At 40.7% G+C, this 15037-nt stretch overlaps 1 protein-coding gene across 1 annotated transcript in view; it reads left to right on the forward strand.

Annotated features, from left to right (window-relative positions):
• Nucleotides 1–1566: 1566 nt before the first annotated feature.
• METTL25 (methyltransferase like 25) overlaps nucleotides 1567–15037 on the forward strand; it is a 619072-nt gene continuing 605601 nt past the window's right edge. The window contains exon 1 of the mRNA XM_086919632.1: nucleotides 1567–1946. Coding sequence (XP_086775758.1) covers nucleotides 1694–1946 — 253 coding nt within the window. The 5' untranslated portion in view covers nucleotides 1567–1693. The remainder of the gene's footprint in view (nucleotides 1947–15037) is intronic.

Raw genomic sequence — 15037 nt, forward strand, 5'->3', positions numbered from 1 at the left:
ATCCTAAATTGGAACACAAATTCTTGATTTCTGAAGGTGGTCACAATGTAGATAGCGCCTTTTGAATTTAGCTGGGGAGTCGACGACGTTTCGATCCTGTTAAGTTAGGATCATCCTCAGGACAGGGTTGTTGGATGAGGCAGTGCTGCAAGGCATCTGTTGTGACTCGGGTAGGAGTCAGTCCTTAAGGGTGGCTGGGCCAATCAACGGGGGAGCGGCAATCTGGGCGGCATCTATTAAATCACACGGATGAATCGAGGGGACAGGATACGGTCGGCGGGCAGCGAAAATGTCCTCCGTCCGATTAGTGATGCGGTCGATCCTCGTGGGGATCGTCAGTGCAGAGAGTAAATCTCTCACGACGTATGTCTGCTTCCAAATGAGTCAGGAAACTGGGGCCCCACCGTTTAATGATATTGCTTGCAACTGAGGAGTTATGTGACCAATCATGGGAAGGAAAGTGATGTGGTTACAGAACTTCGAGGCAACTTGCAATATCCTTTTCACATATAGTACTGTGGCTTTTATTACTTTTAACACTTGGTCACACAATTGCTAGCTACTCCAACAATTCATTACATACTTGTCTTTTACACCTTCTAACAAAATAGTTTTTCTGGGTGAAGATAATGGTTACGTTTGCTAGCAAAGCCATACTAATGGTAATATACCAGGCTCATAGTAAGCAAATTCCTTTCCATTCCCCCTTGCCCTCACAATGAACAGGTGTTGTAGCGCACCATCTCCAGGAGCCCCCAGTTATTATTGGAGAATACAGGTGCTTATTGCTTTAAGAGGGTCAGGCGAACCCATACTTTTCTGGTGGGAACATAAACGTGTTTGCACCCATATACAGCACCACTGTTTCATAATTAATTGGGAACTTTGAACCTAACTTAAGTACCACAACCCTTTCTGTTAAATAATTTACGAGGAATTTTAAGCATAGGTATATCCATTAGTTGTTTATATATTCTTTGTATTCCCTGCATTTTCATAATACTTTTCTATTGCAGGGACTGGAGGTCGAGAAATTGAAACTGTGCAACTTAATAATTTTGAAAATATTTGACTACCTTCAAGAGAAATTGAGATTGTTCCACCATTCAAAGTGTCAACGTTTCGTCTGTTGAGCAAGCGATGGGTTAAAATTGGTTTCCCTTATTAATATAGTTTTCATTCACATTAAGGGATTTAATGTGATTAAAATACTACGATCGCACGAAATAAGCATTGTTATTGCTACTTATGCATTCTGGCCTAGCAGAATATTCTTTGTACATTTGTCACAGTATTTTACCGATTCAAACTGTTCCAGTATCGATATCAATGCACTTTAAAAGCATCAGAATTGAGTTTTTCTTTCTTTTTTTTTTGGAGCTGTGCTTTCTTCTGAATATGATGCTCACTCGCGGACATTTTGGGAAGGTCGGTAATGGCTTCAAATGCATTGACTAGGTTGTGACGAGCTGCAGGAGTAAAACAATATTTACTTTAATAGCTCGCATTTTGTCAGGGGGAGAGGGCCAGGGACACTTTAACAGGCAAGCGTGGCAGCGCGCTGCTGTGCTAGGGTTGAGGCGAGCGCTGGGCGGGTCGGAGGCAGGGCTGTCGCTCTTTAGCGGGCCACGCTGCAGGAGTAAGCCGTGTCTCTTTAGCAGGCAGACCCTGCCGCTCTAGACCAGCAGCGGCAATGTCCTCCTCTGACCGCCGCCCGCTCTCTACCCTGGAGCAGCCTGCCTGGGAGCTGCTGCGCCAAAGGCTGCGGGCTGTGCGGAGCTTCCTGTCAGTGGCTCTGCCCATCGCCAACGCGCACACGGGGGACTTCTACACACGCGGGGTGTGGGACGAGTTGGTGTGCTGCTCCCCCGAGGCCGTGCTAGCAGCCTTCACTCGGCACCACCCACCAGAGCAGCTGAGGCACCCCGAGCCCACACGGACCTGGGGTAAGTGCTTCTGGGGAGAATACACTGTTAGAAATGGGTAGGAGGGACTTTAAGAAAGTCCCACCTCTGCATACAGACACACTGCTTACGCCATGCTCTTCCGGGCACACTGTGCCTCGTTATATACCACTTCCTGTAACCGGGTCATAACACCAGCGAGCTTCGGGAGGCAGTCATAGATGCTGTGTGGCCCCATGGCAGCTGTGATAGATTTAGTTGATGCCAGGATTTTTTCGCCGGCAGTGTGATCGCTTCATTGCTTTCATTACTTTGGGAATACCTGCAATGCATTAAGTGAAACTACGAGCTCCAGCAAGCAGATGCTGTTTATTAAAAAGCCAAGGTTGCTCGGAGAGGCTGTTAACGTATTTTGACAATGTGAAATTTTAAATAATATTTGTGAGATATTAATTTTCATAATATGTATGAGCACAACCGATGAACTAATGATTATACACTTTTAATAGTAATGCGTAGAAGTGTGATTAAACACATAGTTTAGTATTGACATATTTTCGTAAAGACACCGTTTTATTTAAAAGAATACAATTTCTGTTGTTTTGCTTATTCTGCTGGTGCTCATTCTCCCTCCCAATCAATGCCCCCTATGAGATTTCTAACCCCACAGTTACCACGTAGCCCATAGCAATGTGACATCATTGGAAGATAATCCTTTATTATTCTTAGAAGTGGGCTGTGGTGTTATAGCCTTTATTTGTGACAATACAATTTCTGATTTGTCTATGTGCTGTCAGTGATCATGCTATGCTGAATCTTGAGTTTTCCTCATAGCTTTCGCTTAGTATATGTATTAAACCCGCAGGTTTTATGTGGCTAGAGTGATTTTTATTATTTTTTTCACACGGAACTCTGTCCTTTCGAGAGCGACTTTAATTTTTCTCACTAAGTGTTCGATTATTGAAAGACTTCCTTCTCAATTAAAAATGCTGTTAGTGTTCTTTAAGAACCTGACAAAATCGATACTGATTTTATATCTTCGTATCTGTGCCTTCATGGCGAGCAGCATTCATTATTTTGTATTGCATATTCTAATTTTTGTAATAAAACTTTTTATTGATCTAGAATTCAGTTCTTTAGTGGTCTCGGTCACTGTTTGGTTTACTTTGCTGCTACTTGTTTGGGACTGATGTTGGGTTAGGTGGTGTCTCTTAATGCTGGATCAAGTGTGTTGGAGTTGAATCGCCAGAGGTAAGTTTTGGGGTTGATCAAAATATTGGTGTTCATTAAATTATTGGGATCGGGCTTCCACACATTTAGTAGCAGAGGATGGTTGCATAAGAGTGCCTCCTAATGCTTGGGGATCCCTAGAGTTGCCCAAATGTATCCCCATGATTTTTGAGGTTTTAATTTCTGTACCAAAGGAAAAGGAGTTTTTGGAACTCTGCCAAAAGTTTTGTGTCATGGAGATTCTTAGGAAGTGACAAGCTGTTGTTCCTGTACAATACGGCGTGAACGTTTGAATTGGGAGAATTGATTTTTTGTAATGCTTTAAAAAAAAGGGAGTTTGAGAGATGAAATTCTGTTTCTGTTGTGAGTTGTTTAGGTATGTGATGGTGATTATGGGTTCAATTGCTGTATTTATTACTGTTGTGTTGTCTTATTATTCATATTTCTTAAAAGCAGGTGAGGTTTTTTGGTTGGTTTGGTTATCAAATTTCTCAAAATCAAAGATCTCGAGATATTGACAGCACTTGTCTATAATTGCTGGTATGTGGACCAAAGCACAGCTCACATATTGATAGGGATTCTTAACTAGTTCATTTTTTTCTACGATGTATGCCTATTTCTGGTTGGTGTATATTTTTTTTGTGCACAGAGCAAGTGCACTGACTAGGGTGGATTGCTGCTGGGCGGAGATCTACCTAGTGTGAATCATGGTTTAAACTGAGCTTTTGTTTTCTGTTCTTGATTTGGAGTTTTGTTTGTGCTTCTGAAGTTTCATGGTTTTGATTGAATTGATCGATTTTCCTTTCTTTCTAGGGTAACCAGACAATTACTTTATTTAGTTCAATTCAATTCAAAAGATACTTTATTCGGTTTAAATCACAAAAACCATAAAAGTGTACAAGCATTAAAACAATCCATCATCCGCCCATAAAAAATATAGCAGCTAACATGGATAAAAACAGAAATATACAAAGTGTAAAGTTTTTTCCTTTTAAAAACAACAAAATGTACATTAGTGCCCTATTTAGTTATTTGAGTTTAAAGAGGCTATGCAGTTTTCTGAATCATGGATAAGTTGTGATGTGATTCGTTGCTCAGCTAGGGAGCCGCTCTTTGATTAGTGTTCTGATTTTTTGCTGATGAATCCGCACTGTGATAGGGTGACCCATCAAAGAGCCTTGCTGGGACTTGTCATTGTTTGCTAGGTTGTTTGTTGTGATTTTGAGTTGATCTTGTGGGTTGTTTCGATTGAAAAAAAGAATGGGAAGCTTGTCGGTAAAGCCTAAGGTAACTGTAGTATCCAGGGAGGGTCAGAACAGACCTACAGAATGAACACTAGCCTATGAAATGATGAAAGAGATTGGGTACTAAACGTGTACCTGAATTTTAGATTGGAATGAATATACCACACACAATGAAGCTCTACAATTTCCAATAGAGGGTACTTTTAATGTCAGAAAACTATGTTTCTTGAGACAAACTATAGACGACACAAAGCCAATGCCTAGACCTACACAGTTACAAGCATATGACAAGCGGGATCGCATGGCTACAGAAAAAGAAAGCAGGTGAAAAGCTTGTTTTGACAGAGGCTGGAGAATAAAATGAATAAACAAGAGAAAACTTGGAGAGAGGAAATGATAGACCGTGTGAAAACGTTCCTTACTATAGTCACAGAAAAAGAAGAGCAGGATAAAGATAAAACAGAAATTAAAATTGAACATGTTGCTTGGGTTTAAGATCTTTAAAAAAAAAATAAGACAAGAGGCGTTTGGCAAAACAGGAACATTTTGTTTAACTAAACCGGGAGAACAGTTACAGGCACTAAGTGTGAGAACTGTCACGATTTACATTTGGTAGATGTCCTTATATACAAAAAATGACAGATCATAAATGTTTCTGTCATACCATATATGGTGAGGAATATTTGTTGCTGCCTTTGGAGTCATAAATGAATGGTCAAATGGTTACTACAGGTGGGTCGTGAACGCATTGGTGGCCAGCACAGGTGAACGCGGCGGGCTGGGAGGCGGTGGAAGTCGACAGATGACAGAATAGGTATAATTAAATAAATAATACCTATTTCGTGGTCTGTCGGCTCCCGCTCCCCGCCGCGCCCTGCCCCATCGCACTGCACTTATCTGTGAACATGACCAGCTTGCAAAGGTAAACAATGTTTACCACAAATCTTTCTCCCCGCAGGGATTCCGCATACCATTACTCCGCACGTCAGAACAATGACTTGCGGAGGGGGTGAAGGTGTTGGATTGAAAATCCAACACCATCCCTATTTTCCGCACAGACTGGAGCTGGAATAGTAAATTATACTATTCCAACATCCAGCGCCCCTCCCTCTGCAAGTCGTTGTTCCGACTTGCGGGGTAATGGTATGCGGAATCACAACACAGTCGTTGTAACAACCGCCTTGTGATTCCCTGCGGGGAGAAATACAGCGGGATAATAACAAACATCCGCTTGGGAAGCACGTCATCACTACATGTGCTGGGTCCTGATTAACTATGCATTCTTAACACATGTGGCATCTGACTTTGTGTTGTTTTTAGGAGCGCGTGTACCCCTACGGCCATATGTGTTTTATTGCGCAATCTCCCCTGACCATTATAGTGTCACTGTGCTTATCTGTGGAATTGCAAAAAGAACAATGGAATGATATAACACTGAACAATGTCACTCACTCACCCCAGTACAGAGATCTGGGTCTAAATCCATTGTTTATTTGCTCCCCATGCCATTCCATTTTAAAGCTACATTCAGCTCAGTCTTGACCATGCTCCAATGGAAACAGTCCATACCGAATTGCCAGGCCAGGTCCTCCATTGACCGGAAACTAGCATCCTGGGATCAGTTTCAGGGTATCACCGCTCATCAGCCAGTGGCATGGAGAGCATGTGACCCACGTGTGGGCATACCCATCCCACTTGGGGTGACAAATGCAAAAAGAACAATTGATGGACAGAATGTTCAACAATGTCAAACATTAACTCCAGTACAGAGATTTTGGCCTAAATCCATAGTTTTTAACCCAGATCTCTTGATTGGGGGTGAATGTTGGATTTGTTCCGCATTCAGTACACATTTGTGTGTCTTTTGCTTTCTCCCCCTAAGTGCGCCGGGTATGCCCAGATGTGGGTTCCAGGCTCGCTGTGCCACTGGATTGAAACTAGCCTGGCCGATGAGGGTTGATACCCTGAAACCAGTCCCAGGATGCTTGTTTCTGGTCCAAGGAGGATCTGACTAAAAGTTCTGGATGGACTGTTCCAATGAGGAGTATGGTCAAGACTGAATTGCAAATGGGTGCGTCTAAATTGGAGTGGCATGGTGAGCAAAAGAAGGATGTATTTAACCCAGATCTCTTGACTGGGAGTGAATGTTTATTTGTTCTGCATTCCTTCCATCATTTGTGTGTCTTTTGCTATCTGTGGAATTGATCACGAGTTTCCTGCTCAAGTGTTTGCCTGTCAGCTGTGCACCCTCTCACCTCTGAACCATCAATCAGTGATCCCAGGCCAAGGTCTCAGGGTCTGCTTGGCTACATATTTGCCAGTTGAGATAGATGTGGAATTCAGAATGGGCAATTCTATTAATAAGGACGAGATTTCATTTTTATCGCTGAATGCAATAATTTCCATATTAACAAAAATGCATAATCACCTGATGATGATACATTTATACATGAGCTTTTGAATTCTAGACCTCCATATACAGAGGCAGTGACCACCTCTGTTCCTGCTACTGTGGGAGTAGACACAAGCGCTAGGATAGACAATGTGTAGATACAAACCCCTACTGGGGTGGTATCAAGTGCACTGACAAAATCACTAATGACAAGAATGTCTGTTACAAGTAGAGATATATCAATTGAGATTCAGAGACAGGCTGTTGCACCAGAAATGTAATTGAGCCTCCTCCTGAAGATATTAGCATAGGCATTTTGAAAATGTAATTTGAGAGATGATTCAGGGCAATGTCAATTTGAATATGATGTTGGCTTACAATGCTGACGAAATTAGACATTTGATTAAAAAGGCAGCCAGTTTTGTGAATCAGGCACATGTTAAATTTGAGGAGTTAGCTGATGAATTAGTTGAGATCAACAAACTGAAAAATGTGAAGCAAAAGTATTAAATGGATTTGACACATGATGACATTGAAGAAGTGGGCTTGATTACCTTGAAGCCTTATACTAAAGATTTAAATAAAAAACTTGAGATTAGAATGACTTGAAAAAATATTGAGAAAGATGGTTAAAGGGGAAGCAACTAAAAAGAGGAAGAAAGGCGCTGAATGCAGGGTGAGAAATGTTGCAAGTGACTCAGGTTGGATGAGGGACGGTTTTGGAATTTCATGGACGGAATCTTGTACATGTCCCATGGACACAAGCTGAATTTTATGCGTTTACATATATTTTCTCAAGTTGTGAGAGGATCCAGCAAAGTGGTACAATGAAACACATTACCTAGCACACATTTCTAAGATATTGTGGACAGATTAGAATTCATTGTTTAAGGTTGTGGTCCCTTGATATTTTTGGTTAGCATGTACAGTTGTGAATTATTGGCCGACACAAGAACCAGCTAGAATTGGCCCTAATAATGCATTGGCTACTGAGAAAGCAGACAAATATAAGGCTGTCATCTCTGGTTGCTGTACCAGAATCAAGGAGAGTAGCTAAGAACCTTGGATTTCCAATAGACCACTCCGTTTCCATGCAGGATCAGGTGAATGCCACTTGTGGCAAATGCTTTGACCTGCTCAGACAAATGGAGAAGCTCTTCAGCTTGATACCGGTGGAATGTCTACTAACAGTCGTTCAGGTATTGATTATGAGCAGACTGGGTTCCGGGAACGCTTTATGTTTGAGAATGGTAGACATTCTGTTTACTCCTAGCAGCAGCTCGAATGCTTCTCTGGCTCAAGGTTGAGTTACACATGGCTGCCCGAGCATTTATTTGGGTCGCGCCTTGCTGAATGTGCATCCTGATTCTGACACGTGGCCTCAAAGTAAAGTGCCTGCATTTTTAAATTAGACCTTATTTGTAGGTTTCCCCATAATGCACGGCACCAATATTATAAGCCCACATGCCCGCATTGAAAATTTCTCCATTATGAAAACTGTGCCATTTTAAGCAATCATCTCTTACAGGTTTTCTTTTCTGCTTCGGTCATCCTTTGTAATGTGGTGATGAACGCTGCTTGCATCAAATTAAGTCATTTACATAGAAGAATAACTTCCTTTTTGCTGCAAATAGTGGAAAGCCTTATGTTTCGCTTCTGCTAGAAGAAAAACTACGAGCAGAATTAAGTGATCACTGTATGTTGAATAATAATTTTAGATTTTTTAAAATTTGTTGTTATAATTTGTTATATTGGTCAGTTATTTTAACAAATTGTGGTAGTTTGTTATTTTGATTCTCTTGCATTTACGTCGGAACAGAGCATGGCTGCTCCACCTAGTTTCCTAGTTTTTCCAAGTATCCCTTGGAAGAGGTGGAAAAACATGTTCTTTACGTATATGTTGCCCATAGGTGGAGTCAAGTATGGTCCGATGAGAAAACAAGCCATATTACTGCACCATATAGGAGTGGAAGGGAGGAGGATTTACAATGATCATCCAGAGGTCTCACTGTGCATGGGGAATGGGAAACCCCTGAATCCATATGAGATGTCACTGCAAATGTTGGAGAAACATTTCACGCCAAAGTGAGCGTTGTTTTTGAAAGACATATTTTTGTTGTGTGCAAGGGCATGATGAGAATATGAGTTATGTTGCTGCATTACGAGGGTTAGCACTAACGTGAATTGATCGAAAGAGCACAAATAACAGAAATGTGAAAGAAAGACTACTGTTTATTGAACCCACAAATCCATACAAATTACAAGGAGTATGGAACGCACTACTATGTGGATGAAAAAGTTGATATGGGCAAACTTTATGTAAAAAGTTCAGAGAAAGGAACTTCGGTTGAGGTAAAAGAATCATGTTATCATACCATGCCTCATTTTACTCTGCCTCTGTAAATATTCCACTCTTGCCCTCATGCATTCACGATCTACCCATACCTGAACCTTTCTGTGCAACCACAGAGCATATATGATATCTTCAGGAGCTCCTATTACAAATAATGTGTATATATTACTCTTACTAAATGCCATACAGAATCCAAAGGAAGTTGCTGTTGTGAATTGAACAGCTTTTAAATCTGGCAAAGATTTGATCACTTTAGGAAACAAATATGCAGACCAGATGGATTAGCATTGCACATTGCAAAAATAGTCAATTGTCCAGGAGAATGAAAATGAACCAAAGATTTGGAAATAGTTTCAGTACAAAATGTAAATAATTTGAATTGTTTCTTTACGGATTCAATGCAAGTTGTTTGAGGGAGTTGAGGTAGTTACAGAAAGATGCTACAGAAAACGAAAAGATAAAATGGGAGAAGCTAGGGTATAAAAAGAATGATCAGGATTTGTATGTCAATGCAGAACAAAAGACTATACTACCATAATCAATGCTACATCCGATGTGCAAATCTTTGCATAATTAAGCACATGTGAGGAAAGATAGTCTAACCATGACTTTTAACAGCAGGCAGGACAAAGTTATTTAAGAAAATAGTGCTCAGAGGCTGTAATTAAAGCCTACAGAGTAACAACACATGTAACTGGGGGTGTTCTCATGGGAGGTTACAAGAATTGAAAAGGTGGTACTAAGAACTTCTATGCCCATTGGCCAATGAAAAGCTGCCATTTACAAAGTTCAGGGACAGTAGCCAATTAAAACGATGGATGGAAAGTGGGCAGAGTTTCGTGCCCTATCCTGAATACCAGATGTCTCAATTCGATATGCAAGTGCTGCCTGGGCAAGACCTATAAATGAAAAAGGCACTTAATATCAAAATGGCTTTAACTGTTTTGAAGTGGCCTGATGCCCTACCTCTTATTTTGATGGGCAAGAGAAGTACTCCTGACTGGGTCCTCTCCCCATGAATTTGTTACAGGCGGAGCAATGAGACTTGCATTTGTACATTCAGCTACACTAGTTTTAATAATTGATGACATTATTCTAGATTATATCAGGGGTTTGGCTGATATGATGAAATCTGTCTCTCATCAGGTGAATGTATTAACAGAAGAATACAAATATACTATGTGCCATGGATTAAGGCTAGAGGACTGGATAGTAATATGAAAGCACATCCGTAAGGGGTGTCTAGATGAATGCTGGAAGATGCCATGTCAGGTGATTTTGACAATAAATACTGCAATGGCGTGCAAATGTGCCACTGTGGATCCATTTTAATCACACATGGAATGTGTGAGTAGCTGGAAAAGTGGACAAATCAAATAATCTGGTAAAAGGCACATCGACTGCACAGAGTCAAGTACAGAATCAAGTTCAAGTTAGCAGCATGAATCGGGGGAGAGGTGAAAATATTTATATTGAGACTAGTGAAGAAAGACAATGAGCAAAGCCAAACTGATGGTTTGAAGTTTCACGTTAGTGAAAGCTCCTATGAATTACCTGAGAATCCTGACATCCAGTTTTCAAACCGTGATCAGAGTGAAGAGCTGTTACTGTGCAGAAGACAAACGATTGAGTGGCAGAAAGAAGAAGTAGTCTCTGATCCAAGCAGTGAAAAGTTGCAGTTGAAAATCAGACCCCCAAAGGAAAGAAGAGGTTTACGTGAACAAAGGAGAAGGAGACAAATCTGATCAAAGTTCGAATTTGAGTTTGGGTTTGTGCACAAGACATAGTGTTGCTGAAAATAAAGAGACAAATAATGTTGCTGAGAAAGAAAAGTCAGGGGGAGACATTTCAAGGAAAAGAACTTGTAAAAGGAAGCATTGTAAACCATAAAAAAAATCAGCAAGACAATTAGATCCTGAACTAGTGGGAATGAGTCACTAGTTGATAAGAGGTCGACAAGAAAGAGTTTCAAATCGAAAATTCGCCTCGCGGGGTACCTTGCTACTGTTTCAGAAGAAGAGGAAATCACAGATGATTTCTCATTGAAGAATCGGTGCCAGTACAAGTTTGAGAGTGAATCAGAGACTGAGTTGGAGACAGAAGAAGAACCACCTTGAAAGTGATAAAAAGGACTTTTGAGGAAAGGGAAGCAGGTGAATATATAATTTGGATAACAGAATTGGTAAATTGAAAAGATTTTTCCTGAACAGAAGACTTATTAATTTTTGACATTTTCCTATTTTGAGCTGATTAGGAATGATGATCTTTGATTGAAACTTTTGAAAGTTAAAAGAGAAAATAAAGTAGAAAAACAGACACATTTTGTTTTTGATTACTGTTTTTATAAAATAAGAAAACATTGCTTTAAAGAAAACTGTAATGATCTTTGATTTTTGAGTTCTTGCCATGATAAGACCTTTTGTCTCAATAGAAGATGGAATGCAGCAATTGCTACACAGTTATAGAATACATAATACTAGTATTAACATAACTTGTGTGAGAAATGTTTCTGATCGTCTTAACAATATCAGTGTTTAAATGACTACTAAAAGAAAGTCAATTAAACATGATATACTGACACAGGGAATTCTTAGTGGTTTTAAGGATAATATTTATACTAAAATAATTAGAGAGTGTGTAGACATAATGAAGGTTAGTAAATGTTATGTGTCTGCCTACCTTCCTACGTCAGATATTGAGGAATCGACTTGGGTGCAGTTGCCGATTTTGCATTCTGTATTGTGTATTGTTTATACTGCTATTTTTAATCCTGATGAATTTCATTCTCCATATTTGATTGATTTTAATATGTCTTTAGAGGATTTACCTATTAGGGAGGATGGCTGTGAAATTAAATATTTTAAAGTATTTGTGAAGGATTACACAAAACACATTTGATATTAACCCGGATAAAAGTTATTTTTGTCTTTCGAGTAAAGAAGGGCCTGATTTTATTAGAAAATAAAATGGAAGAGGTCTAAACCTCGAGAGAAACTGGGAAGAGCAGAAAATTGCATAAAAAAAATAAAGGAAGAAGAGGAGTTTGGATTGTCAGGGTTGCTACTTAATTTGAGAATGGAACAAAAAAGGGGAGGTTAGTTGTGCATAAAAAGGATGAGATTCCCTTGTGCTAAAATTGAATTTCCTTAAAAAAACAGACGACAAGGAGTTTGGCAAAATGGAAACAGTTTGTTTAATTTAACAGTTTGGCCAGGAGAACAGTTATAGGCACTAAGTCTAAGGACTGTCTCAATTTACATCGAGTTTGTGCTCTTCATATATACAATATCAGAAGCAATAAAAGGTTTCTGGCATACCATATATGGTAAAGAATTTTGGTTTCTGCCTTTAGTCATAAATTAATGATCAGTGGTTACTACAAGTGGGTCTTGACGTGCATGAGAACATTGTGGCCAGAGATGAATGTACCGTATCCAGATATCCGGCATGGGGAGTGCATGATCACTACATGTGCTAGGCTCTGAATGGCTGGCTTTGTGTTTCTACCTCATGTGACATTTGACTTTATGGTGTTTTTAATAGCACGCACACGCCCTCGGCCATGTATTCTTTATTGGGGCGATCTCCCCTGACCATTGTAATGTCGATGCGCCTATCTGTTGAATTGATCAAGAGTTTCCTGCCTGAGTGTTTGCCTGCCCGAGTGTTTGCCTACCAGTGTTGCAACCCCCCATCTACGACTCATCAATCAGTAATCCCGGGCCTAGGTTGCAGGGCCTGCCTACACACTTGCATGTAGAGGTAGATGTGAAGTTCGGGACAACAAATCTATTAATAAGAACAACAGTTCATTTTTAGAGATAAACGCATCAATATCCATATTAACATTCCCCCTCTAGTTGATTCTTCAATTACACAAGCTAACTCTTACGTTTGTACCATTATTTTATTTGGGTCCTGCTTTTGACTACAACAACCTTCATAATTACGTTCTTTCTACCCAGTTTGAGGATTGCGTTTTTACAACAGATGATCCCCAATCAATTGTATAATCCCGAAACTCTATAGTAACACAACGATTACAGACCAGATGTCCATCGTGGGAGCCAGGAGAAACAATTTGAAAATCACTCTTGCTCAGGGACACCTCCGTCTTCACGCATTCTTCTCTGTCGATTATGCAATGATTTGATTATAAGTGTAAAAGTTCCACTGTTCATGTCATTCCCTGGGATGAATTTACAGCAGATGGCGCCGATCTTGGCACATACCCTTCCCTCCATTTAGGTAATTAAGTCCAAAACATAATGGTGCTGCATTATCATGAGGCGGACAGCTTGCATTCGTTCCTGATTTAATTGAGGCCGAGCTCAGTGCTGGTCCTCATTTTGAGAATTTCCCACTGGGTGATCTGGAGCCATTGGGCGTTAGCTTTTGTCTACAGGGTGAAGAAGGGCATTTCCCCCCCTTCTTAACCCCAGTTGTGATTCGAGGATCAGTCTAAATTATTTTGGAATGTCTTTGAACTGAGCCCAGCCAAAATAGTCCACCACTCTCCTTTCGCGAGCTTTGTCAGTACGATGGTCTTTTTCTTTGATGGGTACTTTTACAAGTCCATAAGCTCTTCTCTGGGAATTACCAGTGTCCGAGTGAGCAAGGTCACCAGGGAACACAAACCTGTCCATCAGGGAACCAGATGAGTATAAACATGCTCGCCACAAAGCCAATAAAACTACATAAGGGTGGATGTGCCCTATTGCATATCGGCAATATGTAAAATCACTCCGGAGTTGGCATTCCTGCCCATTGGAAGTGTTCCTTTTCACATAAGGAATAAAAGGCAAGTTGCTATACAATCAGGGGTTAACCCTTCCCTGCTGACCAATTGTATCCAATCACCTCGGTGTCCCTGATTTCCTGACATGGGTTTGCCATACTTCCAATAAAGTCTCCTCCATTTGACCCATTCCCCCTTTTATGTTTGAGCTGGATAGCCCTACACTGGAATTCTATGTCGGGAGACCACTTGTTGTTAAAGAAGACTGCTCCAGATACACTAATAGCCATTCTTGGTACACAGATGTACCCTGGAGCGGAAATATTAGTGCACTTAGTTAGGGGTTTGGCTACCTCCAAAACTCTCTTCTCTGAAAATCTTGGGGCCAGGTGATATCATCCCCTATATTGCCCTTCCTACACATTTTGAGCAGCTTGGTTTGGATATCAGTGGGCTCAGTGAAGATGTATAGCGCTGTTGGGTTGGTGTCATATTGGGTCACGTTTACAACTACCTTTTGCGGTTCTATCTTGTTGGGTTGGATCTTGCCCCTTATCCTACACAGGCAGAGGTAAATTAGGCATTTTGCTTTCACAGGGCTACCTATTGGGGCAGGTACAGCTTATCTGCGCCTATAGTGTGTGTGATCAACGAGCAGATATAACATGACCTGACCGATGCTTGGGAGCTGACTGAGGTCATGTGTTGATACCAGATTTTATATTAAAGAGGGCTTTGCCGTGCATGTTGGATGCTGGTGTTCTGTTTAGTGTAATTGTGGGTGACTTACAAAAGGTCCCTATGTGGGTGCCGTGGTTCCCCATTAGTAAATCTCTTTCCTTGGTGGTAAACAATGTGGAATACACATAATAGGTAGATTGTACACAACCATTCAAGTGTCCTAACTTTTGTTGTGGTATTGTACTTTATTTATTTATTTAAGGCGTGTAGAGCGCATGGTTACATCCAACGGAGGTGTCCCGGCGCTGACGGAGGTTACAAGGAGGAATAGGTAGATTGCTGCATTCTACATGTGCTAAGGAAGGCCAAAAAGCCAGGTTTTTAGAAATTTTCGTAGTACGGATTCTCAGTTGGCCTTCCCAATATGTTTAGGCATGGAATTCCAAAGATAAGCAGTTCTCACAGTAAATGACCGGCTACCTAACCTAGCTTTTG

This window comes from Lissotriton vulgaris, chromosome 1_1 (assembly GCF_964263255.1).
Source record: "Lissotriton vulgaris chromosome 1_1, aLisVul1.2, whole genome shotgun sequence".
In the NCBI taxonomy this organism is placed as follows: domain Eukaryota; kingdom Metazoa; phylum Chordata; class Amphibia; order Caudata; family Salamandridae; genus Lissotriton; species Lissotriton vulgaris.